Raw genomic sequence first — 21,190 nt, 5'->3', positions numbered from 1 at the left:
TTTTCACTAAGTGAGTTGCGAAGGCCATCTGCTTTCCCTTGTCCAAAAATTTGAAGTCATATTCCATCTTTTTTTATCCTTATGGTATTATACATTTCAAAATTCATTTACTATTATTCTAGTCAGGTTTGAAAAAAAATGGAAATGCATGCATTTATTCAATTTACTATATTTAACCAGAATTGCTAAGATTTTTCTGATTTAGTAGGGTAAGTCTCCTATGTTACATTTATATATTATTGATTAAATCCGTGACTAAGTACATAAATTAGAAAATATACTTAGTGGGGATAGGTAACAACTTTCTTTTTAAAAAATCACTATAGGCTGGGCATGGTGGCTCATGCTTGATATTCCAGTGCTTTGAGAGACCAACATGGGAGGCTCGCTTGAGACCAGGAGTTTGAGACTAGCTTGGGCAGCACAGAGAGACCCCACCTCTACAAAAAAATTTAAAAATTAGCCAGGGGTAGTGGCATGCACCTATAGTCCTAGCTACTCAGGAGATTGAGGTGGGAGGATTACCTGAGCCCAGGAGTTAGAGGTTGCAGCAAGCTATGTTCATACCACTGCATTCCAGCCTGGGTGATAGAATGAGACCCTCTCTCTAAAATAAATAAATAAAAATCAGTATATACTGATTTAATATAAGCTAAGACACTCTATAGTTACCAATAGATATTAAATGAATTAACTACATTAAATATATAAAGCATATTTGTTATTTTCTTTTTCATATGTGAACAAACTTTTGAAAGTAACACTTTTAAAATCTTCAATATAGATTTGTTTCAACCTACTTCTGGAGATCTCCCTTCCACAGCTACCTTGCATTCTTTCCTGTTATGTTTTATATTCCAAATATTTGCCATGGATAATCCTTGTAGCCACGTTACAAAAGGAATGATTTTATTTATTCAATTATATATATTGAGTGTGTACCAGGCACTGAGCTAGGTGCTAGGGAAACAGTGGTGAACAGGAAGCATAGTCTCCGCTTTCATGAAATTTTCTAACCTGATAGGAGACGAATGGATAGCAAAGACACAAGCCTGAAAAAGCACAAGGCTAGAATTTCGGCTTTTATTTTTCAGGAAAGTGATGATGATAGTCAAGAATAGAATAAAGAATTTGACAGAGAATTGACTGTATTAATTGGGTAGAAAAGGGAATGAAGAAAAAAGAACAATAAAAAAGACAATTGTTATAAAGGTTTATATTTAATTTTTAGAATCATCTGGTAATGAATTCTAGAGAATGATCTAAATTGAGAGTTTAGATAGATATGTATGTACCATGGTTTTTATTATTTTAAAAAGTAATTTATACATTTAGATATTTTTCCCTAAGAAGAAAATTACTAAAGTAATGTGCAAGCCAGAGACTGACTTCTAAAGCTGGCTCTGTCAGGGACTAACTTCTAAAGCTGGCTCTTCCTTACTTAACATTCAGTGCAGGCAAGTGAATCATATTATCATATTAGCAGAGTAATTATGATTTGAAACTTTAATTCTTTAGCAAGAAAAGATGTTTTGGATTAAAATATAGTATTTAAAGATGATTTCAAAATTTTCTAGAAAATAAAGTTTTTGATGATTAGGGGAACACTGTACACACCTATAGGAGACGTATTGGTTACTTTTGACAGTTTTGGATTAATGAGGGATGCTCAGTGTTATGAAGAATACACTGACTACAAAGTTCTTGGAGCCTTATCCTTATTATTATGCTGATCTTGAATAATCTTATATTCTTCATAATATGTTATTTGCCCTTCACACTGCTAATTATTAGGTTAATTCATTTACTCATTTCCTACTTTGTTTTAGACTTAGCTTGCAAGGTTCAAAGCAATTGAGATAAGTTACAAAGATACATTAAATTCAATATGATTGAAAATAAAATGTGAAAAAAATCAGGAAAAATAATAAGTAGGGCAGAAAAAAAAACCTGAAGTCATGCATAATATAAGTATGCTAATATTTAGTCTAATACAGTTGATAAAATTAGGCTGAATCTTAGCTGAGTTTTCTAGAGTCAAAGAAAAGAAGAAAATATGACCTGTGACAAAATATTCAAGATATTTTATTGAAAAGATCACATAGGAAATACTTTTCCTGAAACAATGAGCTCTCTCTCCTGCAAGAGAATTCTCTCAAGGATTAAGATAAAAGAACTATTGTATGTGACAAAGCTTTTATTATTTTAAAATAATTTATACTTAAAAATAATTTAATTTTGATATTTAACCCCCGGAAAAAAACACAATTGCTAAAGTAATATACAATCTAGAGAATAGCTTCTCTATATTCTCACAGCTTCCTTCTGTTTATAATAACATCTTTTAATATACCAGTGTTATAATGCTGAAGTTAAATTTTTTAGGAATTCACAATATTTACACTATTCATATCACAGCCTATCTGGGACCATAGATAAATTTAGAAAAGCTAGATTTGTGTCTTCCAAAATGTATTCAATGGCAAATTCATTTTATAGGTTAGTACCAGGTGTTTGTGAGTAAAGAGTTGTATATTCATTGGGAATTGCTAGGATTAAAAAAATTAAACAGAATTTAAAATAGGATATTCTTTAGCAGTTTTAGCATATACCATTGTATATATTTAAGAGGGAGTTTTTATATTGTATGTCCAAACATTTTTTACCCTCCAAACCATTTTGAGATCATTTCGCCTGAGTGGTGATTTGAAGGGCATTGTTTGAAAAATAATTTCCCAGAAGAATGAATTGACGTTTAAAGCTTTTAGCTAGTTCTCCATGAATGCAAAGAAGTTTCTTAATACAGCTGAACAGCAGAGTTTACTATTACTTTTCTGTAGGGCCCATGGTCTCTGTTGCTGATGAAAGGCGTATCCAGGTACTTTGTCAATCAACACTGACTGAGGGTTGTTGTTCTTTAATAAAAGAGAACACAACTTGGTTCAAAGTTTACCCTGAAGTGGCCCAATTTAGTACCTTCAGGCAGGATCAGACTTTTTTCATTTGTATCTAGGGACAAATGGGTGCCATAGCATGGGGGGATTACAGTTTTAACTTGAACATATTTCAAAGTGTTACCAGTTGCCTATTGTATCTATGTATCTGTGTGTGTATGTATGTATGTATCTATCTATCTATCTGTCTATCTATCTATCTGTCTATCTTGGTAAGATACTATAAAATTAAATTAGTAGTTTTAAGCAATATAGCTTTTTTTTTTTTTAACAAATCTTCTAAGATTAGTTCCAAAATATATCTTGGGGAAACTCAATTTATCCATTACATGTTATAGAATAGTTAGAAATAAGTCAAATATTAGAAGATCTCTTCTAAAAATGATTGGGTTTTAGAGAAGTTGCTTTTAATCTTGCTGATATAATTAAGATTTTTTTTTTTGGTCTAATGGGACTTAAGGTCTGACAATAAAATTTTAAGAATCCAGAAGCCAGATTTTAGATGAGAGAACAGTACTAAGTCAACTTCTTTTCCAAAGCATAAGAATTGGTGTTCATTTGGATAAATTATAAGAAAATTATTCTAATAATAGATGCTTTTGTTATTAGTCTGCTCCATTTAAGTGAGTACTTGCAGATAACAGCAAAACCAGATGTGGTAGGTTGCTGGCAATGTAATACATTAATTACAGAATAAAGTCCCCACTGTTTGTCAGTTATCATTGATTTTATCATGCATAATTTGTGTTAAAATGAAGAACACTATAAAATGGTAACAGTGGACTAAACAGTCTCCTCAGGGGTCATCTGAAATACTGAAATTCCTATGTTAGTCTGTTAGCCTTAAGTCTTGGATTTTGAGTTACTCTTGACTCAAAGGTTTCATAATTGCCTTCTCAAACCAGTTTGCTTCTTTTAACTATGAAAAACTTAAATTTGTTATTTATAAATAACATTTGAAATGACATCACAAGTTCAGTAACTATCCTAAGCCTATTACAGAAACATAAAAAAGCACTTAATAGTTCTATATTCTTCCACTGCTTAATGTTCTGTACCAATTTCTGCAGAAATCTATATTAGTATCTGTTTAGCACATTAACTCAAGAATTTTTACTTTAAGAGCAGTTTTAAAATAAATCAACTTTTTACAAATTGATATTGTAAGTAATTCTGTCAGTATAAGTAATGAGAGAAATACTCACTCTTGTTGAAAAATAAGTGCCCTTGGTTTGACATTTGCAGATGTTTAAAAATAATCATTTTGTAAAGAGAGTGAACATTCATGTGAAGTTTTATTTCTCTTTAATTTATCTTGGGACTGTATGTTCCCGTTGTGACTAAAAGAGATCATAACAAGGTTAACTAAATTTCATGATATTTGAAATAAAAATGAAGAGAAAGGAGTTTAGGAAACCCAAATTTATATGTTCTTTTCTTTAATCATAAAAGAAAAAAGTATGCATCAGATATTTTCTAAAAGATATCTTCTATTGTGTGGAAAATGTTTGAATATCCACAAGTTATTGAAACCCCTGTATCTAGAATTTGAGCCTTCTGAAAAGAAAAATTGATGGCCTAGATTCCCAAATGAAACTTAATTTTAATAAAAATAAGTTGTTTTGATGATAAACTGCCAAGGCACTTAAAGAAAATTTCCCAAAACTATCAAGGAAATATACCCTTTATAAGGAGGTATATAGAAAAGCAAACAAGATAGAAGAAGATTGTTAGAAAGTCATTGAACAAAATGTATTTCATGGGATAAAGATTTACTTTAAATTTATATTGCATATTCTTTAAAGACTATCTATAACCAGTAAGTCATTTCAAGTATCTGAATAACATTCATGTGAGGAAGGTAGCACATTTATTACTTACACTTACAGGAAGAAAATTGTATTAAGCAGTATGTTTTTGTTATATTGTATAGGCAACGACAGAACAGAAAACAGTTCCCGACTTCAGTACTACCTATATCTAATTCGTTTAGTTTATGTACTTAGTGAGTTTCTCACATAAGTAGAATAGTTTAATTTTAGTAATGAATCTAAATATTCAAGTATTTGAAAGGCCAGCCCTGAAGACTTAAATAAAAATAACTTTGATGGTATATGAAATATGTTTTTATTCCCTGGAAGTGAACTGAGACTTACTGAACAAGATGACCCCAATTATATTACATTCAGTATTCATGTAAAGCAAACCTAGATTACGTCAAAGCATTGGAAAAGTCATGGGAACTATTTCAGAGGAGGATCCCAAACTGTATTTTAAGAGAGGGAGAGAAGCGTTGGAGGGAAAAGCTCGTGTAACCGTGAGAAGGTGATTGCTTCTGTTGTGATCCCTGATGACATTTAAAGGAAAAGAAATGTCTTATCAGATTGGATAGTTTTCAGTTGTTTTTCTTTTCAATTCCTCTCTTTATTTATTTTACAGTGGATGGAACTGAGGTTCAACACTCTGGCAAAATGCCCACACTGCAAAAAAATGTAAGTTCCCTACCATTGGAAATACTATTGGGAAATACTTAAGACGAATTTGAAGAGTTCAGAATTTTCACTTAAGTAGATTTTGATTTTAAGACATGCTGTGAAGTGAATGCATGCCAATATATTTATGCTTTTTAAGACTAAAAACAAGACATCCTAAAACAAATATATCCCATTTTGAAATTAAAATGATTAGGCTTGATTACCATCCCCTAAAGGAAAATCAATTTCTATTATAAGAAGTGAAATTGCTAAAATTATCAGTAACCTGGTTAGGAGATTATAATCCATTACAAATAATCCAACATTTACATTAATCAAATGGGCTGTAATCTAGGAGAAAACTCAAATTGTTCTGGACTTCATAATTAGGTGATTGTTAGCCTTTTTCATCTCCTGCCTAATAAGATTATTACTGATGGCAACGTTTATATAATTATTTGTCTATCTTAACAATTTAGCCTATTTCTCTCTATTTCTAAATGATGTACCTGATGAAAATAATATAAGACAATATAAAATGAAAAATAATAGAAGATATTTTGATTAAACACATTTTATGGCATTGGTGTTGGGGGTCCCAAGACTACACCAAGGTTCCTTGGTTTTCTACAGGGACTCATATAAATTAATATAGAGTTGTACTCACAGATATGATTTATTATAGTAAAAGTATGCAAAGCAGAATCAGCAAAGGGAAAAGGCAGATGGAGCAAAGTCTGGAGGAAACTAGGGACAAGATTCCAAGAGGCCCCTCCCAGTGAAGTATCCCAGCAGTGAATTATTACCATGCATGTATCATGTTGTCTACCAGGAGGCTCATTAGAGGCTTAGTACCCAATGTTTCTACTGGCGCTGGTTACACAGGCACCTCCTATCTAGCACACACCAAAATTCCAAATTCCTCTTTGAACGGAATTTATGTTTAGCATAAACCATACTGTTTACTCAAACAATTTATGCATAATAAGCCACTCTTACCAGTTACAGAATGATGGGAATTTTCCCCAAATCTAAATTTCTAGATGCCAGCTAAGGGCCAACCTTACAAGCAGGGCTTTCTAAGGTTAGCAGTCTCAGGCCTGCTGTGTTAACTCTTTTCTGCACAGCATCTATTTTGATAATAATATTACAATTTAAAAAATTATTGTTATCCTCTTATATATGTGAATTATAACTTAAGCAAAGTAAATTAAACTGGAATGCTTAGACAATTCAATTTTTATTATTGAAAATAAGAGGTTTGAAATAATATTCATTTTTTAATTTGTGTGATCCTTAGTATGATATAAATACCTTATCTACATTGAGAGTTGAGAAATCCCAAGAATGGTTTCTAGGAGAAGGTAATTAAAAAGTATTTGAAAAGTAGAATATGTGTAGCAAAATATCTCTATCTCTGCTAGATCTGATTTCAACTAAATCTAGCTCTATAAGAATAACTTCTTCACAGCATGTTTTAGCTTATAAAAAAAGTTTCTTTTTTATTTGTGAAAATAATCATGCTAATTCCTTACTGAATCCAATAGAAGTCTGTACATGGAGAAGCAAAGTGGATAAACCCTTAATACTTGCACAAAATAATATATGTGTACTTGAGGGACACATCCATACTCCCCCTTCCAAAGTATGTGAATATGCATATGGATGATACATATTTCTGGGTATTATCTGTATTTTCATAAAAATGTACAAAATTAAATTGCAAATATATTCACAAAGAACATTAAAATGGAAATAAAGATCTTATGGAAAAGAAAAGGCAGAGACTTTTTTTTGTTGTTGAGACAGAGTCTAGCTCTGTTGCCAAGTGGCACAATCTCAGCTCACTGCAACCTCCACCTCCCAGGTTCAAGCAATTATCCTGCCTCAGCCTCCCAAGTAACTGGGACTACAGGCACCTGCCACCACTCCTGGCTAATTTTTGTATTAGTAGAGGCAGGGTTTCACCATTTTGGCCAGGCTGGTCTCGAACCCCTGACCTCAGGTGATTCACCCATCTCGGCCTCCCAAAGTGCTGAGAATACAGACATGAGCTACTGCGCCTGGCCTGGCGGAGACCTCTGTGGTTAGCTGACTGTGTGCTAAACAGAGTGATATTGCTTTATATATACATATATATTAGCTGTAATCTTTATAACAATCCTGTAATACAGGGATTATTTTTGTAATTTTAGGTTAAGGATTTTGCTCAAGGGACTTTCTTGGTTAATTATTTTCATACAATGGCAATATTTTTACTAATAAAGAAGTATTGAATGTCTGAATACTCTGATTTGTTAAAATATCACAAGAGAGTGTATTAATATAAAGAAGAATTTGTATCAACTACTTAGGGAACAACTTACATAGAAATTCACATGGAATAAATCAGCTTAAACATTCTAAGAGGAAGGTCTGTAGAATCAGAGTCACATGCTAAACATGGGAGGCCTCGGAGCATTCATTACTTATTTGAGTGCAAATACTGTTATCACATGGACACTCCTAGCTGGTATCTAGATTTCTTTTCTTTTTGAATGTTCTCCTTCATAACAAAATGATGGGTCATCTGTTGGAGTAAGATTCTGAGACAGAATTTTATTTCTTTAAACACAAATATCCTAAAATTAGTTTTAAGTTACAGAAGTTGGTAAATTTATTACTATGAAGCAAGTGTGTTATGTGCTTTTATCTCACAAAATGTGTGGGGAAAGCTTCCCCTAGAGCCAAAGAGCGAGGGGCATTTTCTCTTATTGCTATTTCTTACTCGAATGGTAGCTGGTACTATGGTAGCTACAGGTGATGTTGTTCTTTTAATTAGGTGGCTTGTGGCCACTGCCAGACTGAAGGTGTACTTGTAGCATTCTGAAATACAGTTTGGACTGTTTCCATGTAAATGTTATAATGGACATATGACTAGTAGAGACATTGATTTAATCAGTGATAATTATCATTGAATATCATTTCGTTTACATCACTGATGTACTCTTTTGTGAATCACCTCCTGCCGTTTTAAACAATAGTGGACTTATTCTCAAGTGTTATCCTTTTATTTTGCCGTCTAGTGTTATATTTTATAATTATTCATTAATTCAGCAAACAATTCTGTGCTAAGTACTGGTTGCTTGAAATAAAAGACATAATCTCGCCTTCAAGGAATTTAGTCTTGTGGGCATAGTGGGGAGAATAGTTAATTACTATAAAGTTTTAAGGGCTTTGAAAGAGGTATGACCAGAATGCTCTGCTTTGAAGAGTCCCTAATCCAGATTAGAGGGAAAGGGATCCTGAGTAAAGGTTTTCAGAAGGGAGTGATATATGAACTAAGTTATAAAAGATGAGTGAGAATTGTGTGAAAAAGAGGGTGGGATAATACACTGTAGAAGGAGCTACCTGTGCGAAGGTACAAAGGAGTCAGAGTGTAGATGTACTAGTAAGGAAATGGAATGGATAGGACTGAATGTGAAGGGATGAGAGAGAGAGATTGGGATCAAGAATGACCCTATTTCTGAGAGGCCATAGAACCATTCACTGAGACAGGAAATGCAGGATCTAGAAGAAATGTGTCTGGCAGATGATAAATTCATTTTCAATGTATTAGATATAGAATAGTAGGTTTGCTAGATTGGTTAATCATCATTCCATCTGTCTGCTTTTCAAAGCAGCAATCTTGGATCAATATAGCCATGGCTTCTCCATTCCCCTACCAAGATAACTGAGAGTTGAAAGAATTCTGTATTGATCAGATCTTTACAAATGTATAGCTTTGTAATTTATCTAAATTGCTCTATATTCCTAAGTGTCTTTGATTGACTCCCCATTTCCCAAAACAGCTATCTCCACATATGTACTATTCCTCCTAAACCCCCACCTAACCCCACCTCAGTACCCCCAACTCTCCAAGTCTCATCCAATGAATTTCCTCCTATCTCTGAAATAATTGAGGCTATCTGTGAATTCTCTCATTTTTGTACTTCATACTCATAAACCTCTCTAACCATACTCACTTCATTTCCTCTTCTCAAAGGGATGCAGGTCTCTTCTTTCCAAGGCTTACACCTTCATTTGATTATTGCACCCCATTCTCTCTGGAGTAAGGCACAATTAGCCATCCGTCCCCAGTGGGTCACTGAATTTGCTCTAATGAAATTCACATCCCAATGATAAATTCCAATATTTTGATTCTCATTCTGCTTGTTTTCTCTGTAGCATTTTATACTATTGATCATCCTAGGCGTGCTGATTAATTTTAGGTGTCAACTTGACTGGATTAAGGAATGTCTAAAGAAATGGTAAAGCATTACCTCTGGATATGTCTAAGAGGGTGTTTCTAGAGGAGACACGTGTGTAAATCAGTGGACTGATGGAGAAGATCTGCCCTCAATGTGAGCGGGTACCATCCAATTGGCTGGGGGCCCGATAGAAAAAAGAAAAGGCAATGGAAAGGCGATTTTCACTCTTCTGGAACTTGGACACCCTTTTCCTGCCCTTAAACATCAGAACTCCAGGCTCTCTGGCCTTTGGACTCCGGGACGTACACCAGTGGTTCCTCAGCTCCTCAGACCTTCCTCCTCAGACTGAGAATTTCACCACTGGCTTCCCTGATTCTGAGGCTTTTGGACTTAGACTGAGCCACACTACCAACAGTCCAGGGTTTCCAGCTTACAGATCCCCTGTTGCAAGACTTCTCAGCCTCAATAATCCCGGTAGCCAATTTCCTTAATAAATTGCCTCTTATGTATTCTATCAATCAATCAATCAATCAATCAATCATCTATCTCCTATTGGTTCTGGCTTTCTGGAGAACCCTGACTAATACAATGGTTTCTTTTTTCTTTTTTTTTTTTTGGAGACAGAGTCTCGCTCTGTCGCCCAGACTGGAGTGCAGTGGCGCAATCTGGGCTCACTGCAAGCTCTGCCTCCCGGGTTCACGCCATTCTCCTGCTTCAACTGCCTTAGCTTTCCCAAGTAGCTGGGACTACAGGCGCCCGCCACCATGCCCGGCTAATTTTTTGTATTTTTAGTAGAGACGGGGTTTCACTGTGTTAGCCAGGATGGTCTCAATCTCCTGACCTCGTGATCCGCCCGCCTCGGCCTCCCAAAGTGCTGAGATTACAGGCGTGAGCCACCGCGCCCGGCCTACAATGGTTTCTTTTCCTTAAAATTTGTTTTCTTGGTATTCCATGGTGTATATGTGCCACATTTTCTTATTCCAGTCTGTCACTAATGGACATTTGGGTTGATTCCAAGTCTTTGCTATTGTGAATAGTGCCGCAATAAACACACGTGTGCATATGTCTTTATAGCAGCATGATTTATAATCCTTTGGGTATATACCCAGTAATGGGATGGCCGGGTCATATGGTACTTCTGCAGCCATAAAAAAGGATGAGTTTGTGTCCTTTGTAGGGACGTGGATGCAGCTGGAAACCATCATTCTCAGCAAGCTATCGCAAGAACAGAAAACCAAACACCGCATGTTCCCACTCACAGGTGGGAACTGAACAATGAGATCACTTGGACTCGGGAAGGGGAACATCACACACTGGGGCCTATCAAATGACGAGTTGATGGGTGCAGCACACCAACATGGCACAAGTATACATATGTAACAAACCTGCACGTTATGCACATGTACCCTAGAACTTAAAGTATAATAATAAAAAAATAAATAAATAAATAAATAAAAATTTGTTTTCTTGGTTTCCAGATACTGCTTTCTTCTGGATTTCTCCTACTTCTCACAACTCTTCTTTGTTGGCTTAATTTTCTCTTCCAAGTTGTTAAATTTTGCTATTCTTGAAAGTTGGAACTTGACTGCACTTTATCCGGGTTTTCTCTTATGTTCCTATGTCATTTAGATGCCATTAATTGACGCCAGATATTTCTTTGGGGCTTCAGATGTAAATATACTATCTCTATTTGCTATCTAGCCTAGAGTTATTTCAACTTGGTATCTCATGGTCATTTCAAACACAACCTGACCCAACATTCCCACCTTACTCTGCAAACCAATCTCCCATGTGTATTGATAAATATATTATGTTTTTCTTTTTCACCCCTACATTATTTCTAGAAAAAGAATATATTATGTTAATGAATGTTACCCTGTCTGTCCGACTGACCAACCAAGAAATATTAGTGTATTTCCATCATTCTCCATATTTAAATGGTAATATCCTATCAGTTATGTCCCTTGACATTTTAATTCTATCCTCTTATTCTCATGATTTCTACTTTAGTTCATGTATTCAGCATCTCTCACCAGGACTATTGCATTGGTTTTCTAATTTATCTCTTGACCTCCAATCCTGCAATTATCTATTCATTTACTGGAGTAGTAGTCCCTAAATGCATATATCATTTTAGATTATCTGGCATCAGATCTTTTAGTGGCTCCCAATTTTGTAGCCATGGCATACAGTTGTGCAAGTTGTATGCTGCACAACCTGAAGAGGTACAATTTCCATTGTTATTTTAGGTTTGTATATTTAGTTTCATATAAATTATTCTGAGGACTTCTTTTACTCATTGGCATAAATGGACCATATGGTTTGCTATCAGCCCTTTGCCTAAAATCCAAAATCAAACTCTAAGCTTCTGTTAGTCTTTGCCTAACTTTTCTAGTGATATCTTTGCTTTGTTCTACCTCTATATACACAACCTAGTTGTTCCTACCCCAAAAAACTGTACTTCTACTTCTACAAACATATTATGCAGTTTCTTTCTTCTTTTCCTGAGTCTTATCCTGCTGGACCTAGAATGGCCTGGCTACTCCTTTTCTCACCCCTTTATACCTAGAAAACACTTATTTAACCTCAAAAATTAGCTGAAACATTCCTTGCTTCTACTATTCATTGGTGGAAACTTTCTGTGGCAGAAGGGTTATTCTGCTGCTTGTTCCTTGAACACATTTTCTTTTCACACCTGAACAATTCTAATGTCATCGGCTGAAATGACTTACTCCCCCATCTACTCCCCTTTATACCTAGAAAACACTTATTTAACCTCAAAAATTAGCTGAAACATTCCTTGCTTCTACTATTCATCGGTGGAAACTTTCTGTGGCAGAAGGGTTATTCTGCTGCTTGTTCCTTGAACACATTTTCTTTTCACACCTGAACAATTCTAATGTCATCAGCTGAAATGACTTACTCCCCCATCTATTCACATTTTACCCTATCCTTAAGTCTCGTGTAATAAAGCCATCTCTGGCTGCCTTGTCTGAAAATTGTAACATAAAGAACATTGTTCGCCACCTTTTCCCCTTATAAACTCCTATAGCACTAGCTACACTAGCATTTTCCCGGTGTTCTTCACAATCCTAGTGTTTCATAAGGTATTTTTATGAAGTGAAAGATTAATAATTTGAAGAGTGAATAGTTAGATGTTTGAGAGCATTGAATGGTCTTTTCAGCTTGGAGATTCACTGTCCACATTTTTGTATATGCCCTTGACTTTCACATCCAGTAATATAAAAAAGCCAATTAACTGTAAAAATCATCCTTTTAAATGCATAGCTCAGCTCATATGACAGTTAAGAAAAATCCCCAGGGACCAAAAATTAAGATTAAGTGACAACCAGTACTATCCTGAAGGTACTTGCCAATACTAGGGATCTAGAGCCTTGGAAGAATGAGAGAGAAGGTGTTGGCCTCACACAAGGTAGAGGGATTGGAATACTGCCTCCTCCCAATAAAGTACTTAAAGTACTCTTCCCCCAGAAAAGAGTAAGTCAGGAAAAAGAAATCAACCAGAAAAGGAAGATTGCAAAGGAAAAAATTTATAAGAACAGTGAATTTAGGTTTATATTTTATATCACTTATGTGATCTAGGAAAACCTAGTTCCAGAAACTGACTTAAAATTTAGGGTTAGTATCAGTCTAGGGAGCCTGAGAAAAGCAAATGAAAGTTCTGAGTGTAGGAAAGCACCCCCAAACTATGCATGCCAAGATTTTTTTTATATTAAGATCAGCCAAAATAGTTTTCAACAAAATTTACTAGTCATAGGAGGAAACAACATTCCAGAAGCATAATCAACATTGCACAAGCAGCGTAATTGACTTCTAAAAACTTCAGATTTATAATTATTAAATATGGAGTATGTTAAAAGTATGCCTAAGATATTTTAAAATAAAAAGAAGAGAAAACAAATAAGACTATTTAAAAATTACCAGGTACTCACAAAAATGTATAGATGAGTGTTTGTAGCAAATTTGATACATGCAACAGCTTGGATAAATTGAATTTATGCTGAGTAAAAAAAAAAAAAAAAAAAAAAAAACTAGCCATACAAGGTTACCTGCAGTAAGATTTCATTTATGTAACATTTTTCAAATGACAAAATTGTAGAAATAGAGAACAGATTAATGATGGTGTAGCAGGCACAGGGTGTGGGATGGGCAGAAAGGAGGGTGTGATTATGAAAGAATCCTTACAGTGATAGACTGTTCTCTATTTTGACTGTAGCAATAGACACATGAACCTAAATGTGATAAAATTGCATAAACTTAAAGACAAATCAATACTCATATAACTGAGAAATCTGAATATTGGTGGATTGTATGAATATTAATATCCTTTTTATAATATTATAATTTGCAAGATTTACTATGGGGGAAATAGGGCAAAGGATACATGATATTTCTCTGTGTTATTTAATACAACTGCTTGTGAATCTATAATTGTCTCAAATAGAAATTTGCAAAAATAACCAGACAGATACAGAAAGAAACAATAGAACTTTTAGAAATCATTACAGAAATTAAAATGCACATACAGTTTAAAGAACAGATCAGCTAAAGGTGAAGACTAAAGTTGTGAATTGGAAGATAGAGGTAAGTGAACTACCCAAAATCCAGCATAGAGAGACAAAGATGAATGTAAGATTAAGAGAAAATATATTATTAAGATACCTATTATATATCTGATCTGGAAAGAACAAATAAAGAATGAGATATGGCATTTTAGGAGATAATCTCAAAGAATTTTCGGATCTATGAAAGATACGAATTTTTATATGCAAAAATAATAATGAAATCCAAGCAGGATAAGTAAATGTGTTACAGTGAAATTGTAGAAAACCTAAGAGAAATAGAAGGTAATTAAAAGCAGAGAGATAAAAGGCATATTTTCAATAAGAAAAGGATAACAGTTCTGTCAGCAAATGTCTCAACTGCAAAAATAGAAGCCAGAAAACAAGTTTTAAAATACATCAAAAATACTAAGAGAAATTAACTGTCAAAGTGGTATTATACACCTATCTAAACCATCAAAGAATAATGAAGGTAAAATAAATATATTTTCAAAAGCAAAACCAACCAACCTACAAACAAACAAAACCCAGGGTATCGACCATCCTGGTACTCTTACTAAAAAACCTGCTAAATGATGAACTAGGGAATATGAACAAATATTCCAGAAGAAATTTCTGCAATGCAGGAAGGAAAGGTAAACCAAGAAATTGTAACAATTCACCAGAAACACTGACTATATAAAATAGCAAAAATGACAATATCAATTATATTAATGCTAATGAATTTTGAGAAACAAAAATACAATAAAACTGAAATATTGGAAAACAATAGCATTAAGATGCTAGTGGAATGTTTGGAGTTAAAAATTTCTAAAATCCTTGTATTTATCAGGAAGGTGGATTTAATGATTGACTTTAGTTTTTAAAGGGTATATAAGTTAAAATTTTAAGTGCAACTGCCAAACGAATGAAATAAATTATAAAACTTTCAGAGTAATAAGAGAAAAATGAAATAAAAGAGTCATGGTCAATATAAAAGAAGTCTGGAAATAAAGGTAGAAAAGCAGAAAATACAGGCATAGTAGAAAGCCAAAATAAGATGTCAGAAATAGTCCATGTATATCATTAGACTAATCTTGCTAGTAAAATTTAACAGAAATGGTAAGACTAGATGTAAGAACTGCTATATACAATTTGAACAAGGAACACATGAAATATTAGAACATAGAATGAAAGCATAAGGATAGAAAAAGATACAACCATGAATCACTAACCAAAGGAAAAGACATACCAGGCAAACACTAGCCAACATTAAAGTGTAATGTTAATATCAATTAAAATAACAGAGACTGCTGTTCTCTTCTTTTTTTTATTAGTATACCTCTGAATTTGACTAGCCACCCAGCTAAAGATGGATTTACTAGCCTGTCTTGCAGACAGTGTGGCCGTGTTTAAGTTAGGACCAATGGAATGTGAACAAAAGTGATGAGTCCAGTTTTCTGATGCTCTCCTTAAAGACAGAATTGCCTGTCTTGGTTTTCTCTCTCCTCTTTGAATTGAGTGGAAAAGCCAACTGGCAGGAACGTTGTTACCTGTGTAGTTTGGCAATACCAATTCATTAGGGAATAGAGCTGACTACCAACCCTAGGCTCTACCTTTATCTTTAAGTTTTAGATGCTAGAAGAATAAACTTCTTTTTAAACTTCTGTGTTCTGAATTTCTGAATGTTATGTGCCTTTCTCTCTACAACCTTGCCAGCATCTGTTATTTTTTGACTTTTTAATAGTATTAATTTTGACAGGTGGGAGATGGTATCTCATTGTGGTTTTTATTTGCATTTCTCTAATGATCAGTGATGTTGAGCTTCTTTTCACAGAATTGTTGGCTGCATGTATATCTTCTTTTGAAAAGTGTCTGTTCATGTCCTTTGCCCACTTTTTAAAGGGCGGGGTTTTTTTTCTTAAGTTCTCATTAGACCTTTGTCAGATGCATAGTTTACAAAATTTTTCTCCCATTCTGTAGGTTGTCTGTTCACCCGGTTGATAGTTTCCTTTGATGTGCAAAAGCTCTTTAGTTTAATTAGATGTCATTTGTCGATTTTTGCTTTTGTTGCAGTTTCTTTTGGTGTCGTCATCATGAAATCTTTGCCTGTTCCTATGTCCAGAATGTCATTGCCTAGGTTGTCTTCCAGGGTTGTTCCAGTTTTGTAGTTTACATTTAAGTCTTTAATCCATCTTGAGTTAATTTTTAAATTTGGTATGAGGAGGGAGTCCAGTTTCAGTGTTCTGCATATGGCTAGCCAGTTATTTCAGCACCATTTATTGAATAGAGAATCCTTTCCTCATTGCTTGTTTTTGTCAGCTTTGTCGAAGATCAGATAGTTGTAAGTTTGTAAGTATGTGGCCTTATTTCTGGGTTCTCTAGTCTGTTCAGTTGATCTGTGTGTCTGTTTTTGTACCAGTAATATATATTGCATGTAGATACCACATATGTATTAAATGTGTAAGAGATGTTATGATTAATAGATGCTTGTTGGTCATTGCCTTATCCTGTGAGGAGATGGCAGTTGAGTTGTAGAGTAGCAGTAGGTTATTTTTTTTCTGAGAAGATTTCTCAGATGTAGTGACTATTTAATTTGAGTGATGAAAAAAGAGCATGGATTTTCTAAGCAGAATTTATGCACTGAAATTAATATACTAAAGTGTATTATCTTGGCTCACAGAAAAGCTGCTCTAATATTCACTTAGAAACTTTTGACTTATTCAATACGTAATTCTAAAAAGCTTAGTTGGCTTCTAGTGAATCGTATATTACAAACTGCCAAAGGCAGATACACGGGCAATGATAAGAAACAACAACCAGTTGTGATGTATAAGGCAGGAAAAACCACCAGTGGATGCATAGAAATTAAAACCAAAAATAGACTAGGGCTAAATGTTACATAAAGGCAATGAATTCTACATGCCCTAGTAACTCTAGATAGCAAGCTGTACAATATAGTAATTAATGGTGGTCCCCATGTCATCCAGATATTCGTGTTTGGGCTCAAGTATCCAGAAAAATTTACTATGGTATATTTGCAACAAACTTCATCAGTTTTTCAAAAAGATTTGGAAATTAAAGGAAATAATTTTGTATGCAAAATTAACCTATTTGGAATCGCATGTTTCTAATTCATGCCTAGTAAGTGATGAATTTCTGTATTTTACTTATTCATCAGACATTCTTTGAGAAGTTATTATATGTTAGGCATAATCTTGACACTGACCTCACAAAGGTGAATCAGATACTTCAGTGTCATTCACTAACAAGATGCCTTGCATATGGTATACAGTAATAAATATATGTATGTTAAGACAGAGAAGAAAGTGCTAATTTGGCTACTGATCTCTGCTATAACTTATATCATTTTGAAAATTACCACAATTTGAAATGGGGAGGGTTATTACTATTAGATTAGGAATTTCAGTTGAGTAGCACAGTAGAGGGGTTTTAGCAGTATGTATTGAAAACAATTCAAAAAGTTTAATCCCTTTAATTTGTAATCCTAATTCTAAATTTAAAAATCTTAAGAATGATTAAAAATAAGCACAATGCTTTTAAATGATACTTTGTTGGCATTATGTATAATAATGAACACACTTTAATGTACAATAGTAGAAAATTTGTTAATTATGTTATATTCATCAGAATTTTAGTTTGAGAATATTATGGGAAAAAGTTCATGCTATATATTGGTAAGGTACAAAATTGGCTAGAGGAAAGTATGCAAAAATACTGAGTGACTATTTTATGATATTGGGATTATAGGTAATTTTTTCTTTTCCTTTTTCTTTATTGTTTCTTTCCTTTTTATTCTATTTTCTAAATTTTTAACATAAACACATACTGTTTTAACTGTAAAAAAAAATCAAATGCTATTTGTAAGATAGCTCTTTTTCCATTCTGAAGTAGATTGTTTGGAAATAAACTTTTATCTTGGGAGATTAGCAGGTACTACAGTGGATTTCTGTGGGTATTATCAATGACCAAGGCTTGAATTTTGTTTAAAGCCACAATAATATCACAAATTCATCCTGAACGATTTTGTCATCCATTAAAAATGACATGTTTAATGCATGTTCTTGTCTATAAAGTTGAAGCAATGAATAAAAAGTATATAATATTACTAAAGCCATAGATAAGAACTCACAAAAATGACATAGAGAATTTTTATGTAAATACTTAATGTTCTCTTTTGCTTTCATGAATTTGCAGCTCCTCAGTGGGTAGTGCACTTCCACGAAGACGCTGCTGTGCATACATTACCATTGGAATGATATGTATTTTCATTGGAGTTGGATTAACTGTGAGTATTACTTTGATGTTAGAATTCTGTCCTCTCAACTTTATCAGTAGTCAGTTGAGGCCTGCAACAACCTTCAGGGATCCCTGAAGAGTCTGCATCCTTGGCATGCCAGCCCTAGAAGCTTCTGAATGATTATAAGCAATCAGAAACCCAATCCACGGATCTCTTTTTGATTGAACTCGCCCATCCAGGTGAAATGGTGTATTTGTATTTCCAAAAGTCCTTACTGTTGGAGATTTTATCATCTATTTAGCAAAAGCCCATTTTTAAAAAATTCAGTGCCAGAACTAATTTTATATAGCTATGGGGTATCTTATTATTCAACGCAACATTCATTCAGCTACAGAGATCTGAAAAACCACTCTTTACTTTATCCAAATCAAGCAGTGATTTATTACCAATATGAAGATGGCTTATTTTTAGGGGAGACTGGAGCTGAGCAGTTAGCATGGGGATTATGCCAGAAGAGGAAGATAATCCCTTTTGCTGCCATTTCCATGCTCCTTTGTTTGTCAGTACAACTAGTCCCTTATTATTACCAATGTCCTATTTGTGTCCCATGATAGTAAGAAGTTACATAGATTAAATTCCTTGTAGAGATAATATAGTTTAGTGTGCTTTTTTGTTTACTTCATAACATTTGTAGTTAATACAAGTAGCAGTATGGTCTATCAGTTGCAGTCAACAAATACACCTACTCTTATAAGGACTTTGTGTATTCAGTCTGGGGGTATGTTTCATAACAATCACATGTAAGCTGATACAAGTTCTCTAAGCAGGTATTTTCTTAAAGTTTCTAATCTTCTGTTTTTATATTGCTTTTTACTTTAGGTTGGCACCCAAGATTTTGCAAGGCGATTTCGAGCAACCTATGTTTCTTGGGCAATTGCTTATCTCCTAGGGTTGATCTGCCTTATCCGAGCTTGTTATTGGGGAGCCATAAGAGTCAGTTATCCAGAACACAGTTTTGCATAAGCTTGTTTATGGTTCAGTGATGCAGGTGAGAGTGTCTGGCAGTTCTTGGTAAGCTACTCTGGACATCTTTAAATTATTTATCCTAATGGATTCCATTCTGGTTTATGTATAATAGTTTCAAGACTTTGGGAGTCTTTTATGAACAAATGCTCATTGCACTACATTATATGCAAATTGTTTTGCTGCTAGGTTTTCAACATTTGAATAATAAAGCCTTTTCATGTTCTTTTACATCTCTTACAGATATTTTTGGATTTGTTACCAAACATTACATTTACTCTCACCCTTTTATTATTTTTAAATAAGTTATTTCATTACTTGCTGATATGTGAGTATTCCTAAGTGTTTATAAATATTTCTACAATAGTTTCACATTTATATTTACATTTTAAACAGTATCAAAATTGCTTGCTTAAAACCTAAGCAATATGCATTTTGCTTGAACTGCTTACTGTAACTTTAACCTAAGATTATAGTGACCTTATTCAGGAAAAAGAAAATTTAGCGTACCTTCAAAGACTTGACATTCTTGTCAGAGGAAAAAAAAATTTCTAGATACTGTATGCTTGTTTTGTGTTGTTTGTAGAAAGATAAAATATTTTGGTAGTAATTTAAAATACAAGAATGAATATTTATTTGTCCACAGTTGGAGACGTTGGATAAATGTCTTTTCTCAAAGATCACAGGACTTTTGTCTCTCATTTTTGTCTTTTTATTACCAGTTATAAAAGATCTGGTCTAGATTTATGGAATTTATGTTTATCAGCTCTATGTATTCCTTTATAGAGGCTGGAGGAAGTATTTCACATAATATGTTTTCTAATACTTAACCATTTATTCAAAGATATATTTACATTGGGTTGTGCCCCTTTTCCTTAGATCATGGTAAATTTTTCTTATTGAGGTAATTATGTACTATTTATATTTGAAGGAAGCTTATGACATTTTACAGCAGCTAAAATGTTGAGATTAGAGGTACTTTTACTATTCTTCTCAAAGGTAACTGATCAGATAATTACCCAAATTATTCAAGAAAATAGATCAGAGATAAAGAACAACATAGTTTTCTTAAGAATTCATGGAAATTTATGGAATCAGCTCTCGCACTGCCCATCTTTGCAGTTTTGAAAAAGAAATTGCTTAATCACAAATGTTCTACAGTCTTTAAATGTAGTAGAATTAGGGAGATCATCTGAGTAAATTAATTGGTGATTCCAGAGATAAGACTAATATTTTAAATTATTTATGTTACTGATTAGTATAAAAACGTACTCATCACAGAATTTGAAGCAAAATACATGTACACTTCAAAGAGTAAATGACAAATGTATAAATGCTGTAGCTCAGGATTATAATGTACCTTTAAAAATACACTAATAAAGATTATTGTTCAAAAAATTACCTTGTTTTATTCCATTAAAAATAATATGTCACTTCCAAAGTTGTCTTGAAATCTCGCTGTAAAATTTTCATGTTTAGGAATGTACCTAATGTTTCTTTATATAATATTCATTTATATTTTTTGTACTATTTTCAAATGGTTTTATTTTTAACATATAGTTTTTAAATTCATTTGTAATACACTTGATGTTAGGTATAAAATAATCTTCTTTTCCTAATGGTTAACTAGTTATAACAGCATTGTGTATTTAATAATCCATTTTTTCCCTCATTGATTGGAAAGCTC

General features: G+C 33.6%; 1 protein-coding gene across 2 annotated transcripts in view; it reads left to right on the top strand.

The window, feature by feature from the left end:
* Nucleotides 1-20,901, top strand: part of PIP4P2 (phosphatidylinositol-4,5-bisphosphate 4-phosphatase 2) — a 49,280-nt gene extending 28,379 nt beyond the window's left edge. The window contains exons 5-7 of one of the 2 annotated variants that reach the window (XM_010353845.2): nucleotides 5,394-5,446; nucleotides 18,438-18,528; nucleotides 19,360-20,901. In XM_010353845.2, the coding sequence (XP_010352147.1) occupies nucleotides 5,394-5,446; nucleotides 18,438-18,528; nucleotides 19,360-19,503 (288 nt within the window). In that variant the 3' untranslated portion in view covers nucleotides 19,504-20,901. Of the gene's footprint in view, nucleotides 1-5,393; nucleotides 5,447-6,113; nucleotides 6,544-18,437; nucleotides 18,529-19,359 lie in introns of those variants that run through there. The other variant, XM_030937754.1, reaches the window with a different exon arrangement.
* Nucleotides 20,902-21,190: the final 289 nt, after the last annotated feature.

This window comes from Rhinopithecus roxellana, chromosome 9 (genome assembly GCF_007565055.1).
Source record: "Rhinopithecus roxellana isolate Shanxi Qingling chromosome 9, ASM756505v1, whole genome shotgun sequence".
Taxonomy (NCBI): domain Eukaryota; kingdom Metazoa; phylum Chordata; class Mammalia; order Primates; family Cercopithecidae; genus Rhinopithecus; species Rhinopithecus roxellana.
This window is presented reverse-complemented; position numbering and strand designations above follow the sequence as displayed.